Source organism: Odontesthes bonariensis, chromosome 22 (genome assembly GCF_027942865.1).
Source record: "Odontesthes bonariensis isolate fOdoBon6 chromosome 22, fOdoBon6.hap1, whole genome shotgun sequence".
Lineage (NCBI taxonomy): Eukaryota > Metazoa > Chordata > Actinopteri > Atheriniformes > Atherinopsidae > Odontesthes > Odontesthes bonariensis.
The window spans coordinates 11838585-11848062 of NC_134527.1; the positions used below are offsets into that span (position 1 = coordinate 11838585).

Sequence of the window (9478 nt, forward strand, 5' to 3'; positions counted from 1 at the left end):
AAGACACACTTTCATAAAACACTTTTGAGGCCAGATGCCAAATGACACCCACACACACATTAACAGAGCACCGTGGTGGTTGTGTCAGTAAGAGAAGTCCCATTATCAGCGGGCCGATAAGGGCCCACCCATAACAGAATGCCACTGGTCTGAATTTCCATTCAGTACGTTCAGACCCTTTCTTTTTCTTTCTCAGACAAAGGAACCAGAGTATATAGGAACCCAAGACTTTTCTTCTTCAGTTAAACTCTAGCTAGCTCTGTAGAGATACAGGAAACAGTAAATGAATGCTATACTTGCCTCTTTTCCTCCCGACCACTAGGTCTTCTCTTTCTTCTTTTTTTATAGAAGTGGGTGGGATTAATATGGGGGATGCACCAACTACACCAAGTCAAAATTCTTGTAAGTGCAAACTTACTTGGCAATAAACTTGATTCTGATGAAACCACTAAGAAGCTTTGATAGGACATGTTTTTTTAGGTTGAGAAGCCAAAACAAAGAAATCGGTGGTAGTATTTTTTTTTATCAATTACCTTCATTGTTCTAAGGATTTGGAGTGAATATCAAAAATTTTAATTGTTTCTTGAATACTGTCAACATAGTTCAGTCACAAATACTATGTTTCTAATTTATTACTCTTTACAGTTACGGTCCAACTACATTTAGAGTACATTTAATTTTACATTTTGACACTGAAACGCATAATTTTCTGTAAGAGAACAAAGTTTAGAGAAATAACTGACGTCATTACAGCCACACGTTTCTCGGAACTATTTATGTAATTCCAAAATGATAAAAGTCTTTTCATAGTTATGTCACCCAAGAATTTACATTCAACCACAATTTAAAAGGCAGTAGATTAAAGTCACGAACATTTATATACCTTCAGTTAACGGCCTGAATAGCAGGCATGTTTTCAATACCACTCATGCATGCTGGACAAATCAGATTCTCCTCTCTTTACGACTCCCTTTAACCAAATATCTCTTTGTAAAAGCTGAAAAAAAAATGGAATTAATTCAAATGAAAAGAAAGTGGTTTAATCAGTCCCAAAAGGAGACACATCTTTGGACCAAGTCAACACTAACTTCTCTAACTTAAGATGTCTTCTTCACTGGTTTGAGGGAGCACTCCTGCGTTTCCTTGTTTTTATCTTCAGTCATCCAGTTCAAGACCAAAGTGTGAGTAGAGATCTCGTGTGGTGGTCCCCCTCAGAGCAGCTGCAAGACATAGACAGATTACAGGGTCAACTCCCTCTGGTTTACATTTCAAACAATCCTCAAAACACTAAACAGACCAAGATCAGAGTATGGAGAAACACAGCGCTTAAAACACAGAGCGTGTACTTTTAGGTAAAAGGTTTAATACTGTAGCCTAAAATGCAGTTAAAGGTACAATCAAACCTTTTCATTTACATCTTTAAATAATCTTCTGGTTGAATTTACTTAAGTAATAAAAATCAGCTTTTTTTAAAATGACTCCCATGTATTTATCCTGTTAAAGCGCAATAATACAGAGCACAGCATGTAGATCTTCTCCTTTTTATTTTGAACCAAACAACACCAAGACGTGCTGGAATTCAACCTGATAATCACCTGCTTCTCCGATATGTACGTGGGTGACACAGCTGCATCATTTGTTATGCATAGTTGTAATGTAATGACAGGATTACATAAATAGGATTTCATTTTACTGCCTGTTTATGAACTGCACACCATGTAGCAAATCAGACTTGGCAAACGACATCACATTTTGTCTGTTTTACCATATTCAACATTCATTTGACAGATAAGGGACATGTCTTTGCTTATTAAAAGTTAGCAAAGAGGTGTTAACATGTGTCACGTTCAGCTGACAGTTAAACAAAGAGGGCCCCTCCAAAACTTTCCAGCGTCATGGCTTTCCATGCCATTTACTGAGGTATCTAAATATTGTTTTCAAAGCATGTGAGCCAAATTAAAAGGGAAAAAAAAAACACTGCTACATGTTCCCGTTTTACATTTTGAGTGGTGCTGCAAGAGTTCTTTATAAAACAGACTATTCAGTAAAGCATTGTTATCACACTGGCATGCATGACTCTGTGAACACTTTGGTGTTATAACTCACGATGTATTGACCAGTCTCTCGTGTGCACGATGGCGTTCTCTTACACCGTTGACGGTTATATATTAATTAGGTTCCAATAAACATTAAGGCAAACATAACCTATATCTGAATGCAGTTGCTCTAACAGACTGATGGAGCCATTAATGCAACATGTATAAATTATGAAAAGGCCTTCATCTGCATCTATCCTTACTGTTTGGTTTCCATAGCATTAATTGAGCTTTTTTTGCCATTGTTTCTTGAAAATATTATGCTTTCCAAAAAGAGATGAATCTTTAAAATGAACATAGAGCTGTTTCATACTGTATAAAAAACAAAGGCAGGTTTTTCAGTCGTGCGAGAGAAACGAGGCTTAAGACTTTTTAAAAAAGATATATGCTAAAAAAGAAACTTTGAAATGACAATGGAAATGATCCTGACAGACAGACACGGTCAGACACAACGGAACTTTGTCTCTGGAGGGTACTATAGGACATCTCTCACTGCTCACTCTCCCCACTCGTCTCCTCCCTGTCAGAATAACAGCATACAGTACAACAGCAACTCAGTGTCTAAGTGTGGACTCTTTGTGAAAGTGCATTTGTTTGAGACCAAGTAAGAGACAGAGAGAGAGAAAAGAGCACAAAGGGGGAAGAGAAGATGATAGCCTAGGCTTGTGCTTGACTGCATGTGCACGTGTGAGTGTATGCATGTATCTATGGGCACACACAGAGATTGTAATTGTGTGTCAGCGTATGAGTGATGTGAAAGACAGTCATTGTGTCAGAGGGGAAATGCCACCTCTGTTCACTAAGATGTCATTATCATCTTGACTGTCCACTATACTGAGATGGAATTTAACGAGATCGCAAGCTTTTAACTCACGATAAATATTTAATGTGAGAGTTTTTTTCTATGCAGTCTACTGAAAATAATCAGAGCAATCAATGAAAGGCAAACTATCTGTGTATATACTCTACACAGTCCATCAATTAAACTGAAAGAGAATGCCCAGATCTTATTTAATACTGGACACACACACACACACACATATATGCATATAAAAGTAGGTACAAAGTCATAAGTCACACATACCATGTTGTCATTTGGACATGATTCATCAAAACATTCCTCAGTGTGAAAAGCATGAACTTCTCCCTACTTCCTCACACAGAAATCATGATAACCCTGAGAGATAATTAATGTCAAATTGTCATTCTAAAGTTTATAGGAAAAGTGTGTTATACAATAGTTACAGTTATATATAATATATATATATATATAAAAATATATCAATGATTTGAGTAAGCTGATCAAATGTAGCACCAAATGTATCTGCTGTTGATGAATAGTAGAAACTCTATGAGTGGACACAGAAAATAAAACAATTTTCTGTGGCAGGTTTATTCAAGTAGGGAAAGGTGGGAACATAAGTAGCAAGCTCCCCTACAGAGATGCTTGAAGCCCTTATATTGCATTGTTAAGCTAATGGGTGGGTTTGTATGTTTCATGGGGACACTATAGTAATCAAACTACAAAATGTATGTGTTGTGGGATTAAATACTGCTAAATAAAAGACTTGCCATGGCTTTGCCTCATTGGTCAGAAGAAAGTATTCTCTGCTGCCCTCTAGTGGTTGGTGGCAGAACAACTTGAAACTCCACCAACCTGCAGCCATATTCATCTAATAACACAAAGCCCCTAGTTTTTAGTTTGCATGCTATCCTATGACCTACAGTTGCAAATCAAGTTTAATCACTATGCTCCCAATCTTTTTTTCCACAGTCATTATTCGCAATATAATGTTTTAACATTAACACCACAGGCAATTATAATTACAAGGGTCAAGTTACAATTTGACTGCAGTCTGTTTATGATTTTGGAGCAAATCTCACGTCTTGTTTTTAGCATTGTTTGTTATTCAAATCCGATCCGAGTCATTTAGATGGGGTTTAGAGATATGATTACAGGTTGTCCAGTTTGTTTTCTTTGATCTTAAGCACACCAGAAAAAGACATATTGTTTTGTGTCTCATAACATCAGATTATTGATAACACTGGTCTATTATAAATGAGCAAAGAAGTGTTAACAGGCATCACATTCAGCTGACAGATTACCAAAGAGTTGTTAACATGAGTCACTGATAGTCCTGATCAGCGGTTGTCTCGCCACCCTTATTTCTTGAAGCTGAGAGTTTGCCGATAAGGAATTCAAATTGACTACAAACAGACTTAATTTGTAATTCAATGTGATTACGCAACAAAGGGAAAGTTATAAAACTTTGTTTTTAACAGAAACAAAGGAGGCTAAAAAGAAGACATACTTACCATAAGGTTGGACGAATCAAAACAAGAAGGTTTACGGTAAATGATTTTTACAAACCGCGAACCCAACCGAAGACTTTAGGAAAATCAACTCAACCTGATGTGCTGTGTATGCCAGATTAAGCTCTGATTTCAGTCGAATCCAAACGCAATGCTAGTTGGCAAACAGCTTTTCCAACTTTTTCCCCAAGGCATGCAAAAACTGTGATTGCAAGATAAAACTAGGGTACTTAAATGCTCTCTTACCAATACGCCCCAGGAGTGACTGTCCAATGTCTTTGATATCATTGTATTCATGCATTTTATCGATATGGTGCTCCAGCTCCTCTACTCTATATCCCCTGGAAAACAGAGATGCAATAGTTTCATTCAAAGGCACTTTTTGTGCAAAAGTTCATACACAAGCTTAGAAAAAAGTAAACATCTGAAAAAATGATCATTAACAAAACTACCATTTGCGTAAAATATGTTGATATTTAGGGGAACTAATTATATGGATCATACCTATTGATTCCTTAATATTCCTTAATATTTCCTTAATATTACCCAGAACCATCACTACATGCTAAGCCTCTATACCATTAAAGTTGGTCCTCAAAAAAGAAAACAAAAAAAAATAAATACAGAGAGATTAACACAGCTGTACTCACTCTGCCTCCAGTTGTGCAATCTCTGAATCCAGCTGCTCTCTTCTCCTCACTAGCTCTGCTGCCTCTTCTGCAGGGCTTACTTTAGCACTCTCAGCTACTTGAAGCTGTGACATGCAAGACCAGAACTCATGAACACAGAACACATGTATGACACAACAAACAGTAACATGCGAAGGTTTGTGTGATGAGAGGAGTTACTCACAGGCGACTTGAAGTTGGAGTGTACCTTCTTAAACTTTGAGAATGGAGTTCTAAATGAAAACGGGAGGAAACTATCGGTGGATCTACAAACATGTTTCATGACAGAATAAAATGTATTGAAGATGACTGGCTATGCGTTTCGTTTGTTTTTTAACTCAGTAAATTACTCTTTATGATTACCAATAGTAACATTAACTTATCACCAACAGCTTTAAATCAAAATACAAAACACTTCACAACTGTTCATCCAGTGACACACAAATACATTCGTGTTATTTTTAAGTTTAGTGAAGTCGGTGGGGTGATTTAATAGCAACAACTATTTAACTCAGGAAAGTTAATTTGTTATATTTTATCGACTATATTCTGATCAAATCAGACACCATTCATACCCTTAATCTGAAACTATTAACACCAGGCATTAAAATACTTTCAATCAGTATTCACAGTTATTTTTAGCATCTCTCAATGGTTAGAGAGAGGGAGAGATTTTATTGTATTGGTTTGCTACAACGTCATCCATCGAGCGTCCCTCGTGCAACACACCATAACATCAACTCGAAGCTAAACCTTCAGAGTTAGGTAACTGAGCTGTGGTAGCCCTACTTTTGCTTTGTGGTTAACAAAAATGACAAATGACATCCCACGTTAGCTTGACGTGTAACGTTAGCTGGACCTTTGGCTAGCGTTGACTTAGCTGATGACTACCTTTAGAGCTAAGCTAACTCTGACGATACCTTTTTAGTGTTCCTCTCTTTGAGTCGTTTCCTTCCGGCGTAGAAACTTGACAATTGTTTGCACTGCAATGTGTTTCGATGGACTGCTCAGTGTTCATGTTGCCTTCAGCGTTAAAGAAATATCTGATTTACCGCACACCAATACAGTACTGAGAAAAAGAAGTTTGCAGTTCGCGGCTGATAGTAAACAGACTCATAGCGAAATGTGATTGGATACTGAAGCCAGGAGGCGGGACATAGGTAACCACGGCAACAGATTGTCACATGAAACTCCTCCTAGTTTGATCCAGAGGTTTGAGAGGAGTTGGACTATTTGATATTTGAGAATATTGGTGTAAATGATTTCAAGTTAGAGTCTAACTGTACACATGAAACTGGAGTGGTGGTAAGGTTCTAAACACATCAACACTTACAATACGAAAAGGGCTGACAAAAAGATACCAAAAATATTTCTATTATTAACTTTATATTTTAGAATATGAATAATTAACTCTTTTGTGAGATGTTGTATATAATGAAATGATAACTTTTCTGTTTCCCTGTCCTATACCAAGCACACAACCATAAAGGGAGAAAGACTGGGGGAATTTTTGCATATTTGATGACAAATTGAGAGGTCAGTCCCTTTCATATTACTTTATAAAGCACATTGCTTACACAATATCATTGTGAGCTGGACTTGGAATTTATAACGCCAATACATATATTTTCCACAGACATAGAATAGATGCATTCATCAGATTAAATCATTTCATATAAACATAATGTTTGGTGCTTTAATCAAATCCATTAAATTAAATTGCATCAGCAAAAATCATTATTGTCCACTCGATGGCGACAAAGAGCTGGTTAACGACTCTTACCTAACAAAACACCTAAAGGCTCTCTCTCACCGTCTCCCTCTCTGTCTGAAACAACCAACACGCCACTTGACTGAGAAGAATACTGCTCAGTCAGAGCTAAGTGGCAAATATTCATTAGCTGATCCAGAATTAGTCCATTCTGGCCTGGTTACCATCCTTGCTCTTGGACATCTGTGATGCATTGACAAAGCACAAGGTCAGCTTCAGTTCACAAAAAGAGACACACACTTTTCTCCACGTATTGAGGCCAAAAGGCTTTGGAGCCTTGTTAACTGGCCAAGTACAAAAGGACCATTGTGAAACATTTAGCCCTTAAAATACATAGAGTGAGCCAGATTTCACAGAGGGTAAAAAAGAGGATGAAGCGGTGAAAAAAGAGAGCAAACAATATGTGCGTCAATGGGAGCTGATGTTGTGGTGTGGAGGACAAAACAATCTAGTCCATTCTATGTTATGTCCCCTGGATTCATTGGTTATTTATTCGTTTATACAGAAACAGAGAGGGCGGGGAATAAAAAATTCAGACAAGAGGCATGGCCTTTCCTCCTTTCAGAAACTGCAGTATTACAACTCACTGGGCGGTGATAGCTTCTGCACACAGTCATGTGTGTGTGGGAGAGAGGGAAATTTATGGAGGTGGGTTACTTCTCCCCATCTCTGACAAAGCAGTAAGAGGCATGTGTGCTTGCAGTAATTAAATCATATATTCTGAATCGCTGCCATATTAAACTTAAATTAATAAAGAACACTGGGTCATACATACAAACGTGCACAAATTCTTGCAGTGATTATGGGTAAGTTTTTAAATGTCATCGCAAACATCAGTTATCACTGTTAGCATGAGCGAGAGTCAGTGTGTTGTTGTACATTTAAAAGTGAGCCATCAAAGGTTGGAAATAAATGTAGACTTTACAGTGTTTGGGAGCATCAGCAATGCTTTAAGACAGTCATTTAAGAAAAAGAAAAAAAAAATACAATGGACTCATCAAAAATTTAATTCCTTTTTCAACATTCAAAAAAACTGTTAAGATGCTTTTAAGATCCTAAGAAAAAAGCTCATGAGACTGTAAAGTTTGGTGAAAAAAACAAAGAAACACAAAAGACATCTACACGGAAGAGCTACAGGATGGCAGTCTGTATCATACACTGCCCATTGAACCGAGAAGGGCTCCATGGGCAAGCAAATTGGATATCAATACTAAAAGAAAGGTGTGAAAAGGCAGGACTAATGTTTGTAAAACGTTTTATAGATAAGCTATCGTCTTTTTGGGATAACTCCCCATCAACAGAATAAACCGTAGCAAAGCTCTTTGGAAATTGCAGTGCATCTGTTAGTCTATTAGTGATTAACTTAAGCCATTAAGAAAAAGAACACCCTACCCATAATAAACATGGTGAAGATCATGCTGTCGGGCTGCATGACTTATATCAGATGTGATGAAATTTCAAGAATAGCAAGTCAGCAAACTGCTATTAAAATAAACCAACAAAAAACAGCAAAACTTTGACAGCAGCTTCTCTGTATTGGACAGCAGAGAAAAGTCTCAACGTCAGATGTGTTGACATCCTGTATTTTCTTTTATTGCATTCTTTTCATATGTGAAAAATCGAATTTTGAAAGAGAAGACTTGAGCAAACAAGATGTAGTAAGAAATATGGGCACAATGAAAGCCTATTCAGGAGAAACAGGGAAATGGGGATGAGTGGATAATGGGACAGAAGGTCGAAGCAGCAGGAAAATAAGAGGAAAGAGGGAGAAGTGGGAAGATTGGATTTGTTTTGCTAGTTGGAAAGCCTCCTACTGTATCTATCATGTTCATAATTCATGGAATCCCAGCTGCTCCTTTGTACTGAATCTGAATTCCACTGCTGGGGAGTTATGACCAGGGACCATAAGATACCCAGACACAAAGCAAAAGCACTTGAAAAAGAGAGACTAAGGGAATGCACAAAACATACAGTGAGCAGACTGAGTGGAGGAGGGCGAACACGCTGCTGGGTGAGGCGGAGGTGAGGAGGATGGTGACCAGCATGTCATAACACATCGATACACATCTGAGGGCCGTGCTACAAGCGCAGCTTATACTGGAGGGCGATCGTGCCTCTAAATTATTCACTTGACTTGCACAAGCCCTTATTCTAAAGAATGCAGTCCAACTATGTATGCAAACAAACAAAGGAAAACAAGCAAAAACGAATGTATTTTACCAGATACCTACACACAAAAATGTTGTGTGCAAGATGCAATTATAAATCTGTGCTTTTGTGAACAAACATATTTTTGGCTTAAGTAAATCTTATCATCTGCAGTCAGGATCCAGTGTCTGGGTGGCCACATTCTAAGAAAAAATAACGTAAAGAAGAAAATAGAGCAATTGATGGATGATTTGGCTGTTATAGTTATAGAAGCCAATTATCATCCATCTTCTCTGTAACTTATTCCCCATTTTTGCCTCAAGTAGTGCACAGCTTGTAAATTCTGGTGACTGTAATGATAATAAATAGATATATTCTCAAGCCAGTTATTTTGTGGGCGGAATGTTAGTGACACTAAATTTCTTCTTACAGCTCTTGCAATACATTTAGAGATAAGTAGGAGTTTGAATATGCTTTCATCA

General features: G+C 37.5%; 1 protein-coding gene across 3 annotated transcripts; it reads right to left on the reverse strand.

Moving 5' to 3' along the window:
* Nucleotides 1-598: 598 nt before the first annotated feature.
* swi5 (SWI5 homologous recombination repair protein) lies at nucleotides 599-6181 on the reverse strand. 3 transcript variants are annotated; one of them, XM_075455770.1, is made up of 5 exons: nucleotides 5998-6181; nucleotides 5262-5331; nucleotides 5060-5163; nucleotides 4656-4750; nucleotides 599-1220 (listed from the first exon to the last, which is right to left on the reverse strand). In XM_075455770.1, the coding sequence occupies exons 1-5, from the start codon at nucleotides 6093-6095 to the stop codon at nucleotides 1156-1158; spliced, it is 432 nt and encodes a 143-aa protein (XP_075311885.1). In that variant the 5' UTR covers nucleotides 6096-6181; the 3' UTR covers nucleotides 599-1155. The 3 variants fall into 3 exon arrangements, with proteins under 3 accessions (XP_075311885.1, XP_075311884.1, XP_075311886.1); XM_075455769.1 differs by having other exon boundaries at nucleotides 5262-5343; XM_075455771.1 differs by having other exon boundaries at nucleotides 601-1220; nucleotides 5262-5310.
* Between the last annotated feature and the right edge of the window lie 3297 nt (nucleotides 6182-9478).

What these genes read in the sequence shown, in the direction of transcription:
- swi5 (XM_075455769.1), bottom strand. Translation starts at nt 6,095, where the DNA reads ATGAACACTGAGCAGTCCATCGAAACACATTGCAGTGCAAACAATTGT. An exon ending in AAGAGAGGAACACTAAAAAG is followed by an intron (nt 5,344 to 5,997) that starts GTATCGTCAGAG and finishes ACATGTTTGTAG; the next exon opens with ATCCACCGATAGTTTCCTCC. An exon ending in GTCACTCCTGGGGCGTATTG is followed by an intron (nt 1,221 to 4,655) that starts GTAAGAGAGCAT and finishes TATGTCTTGCAG; the next exon opens with CTGCTCTGAGGGGGACCACC.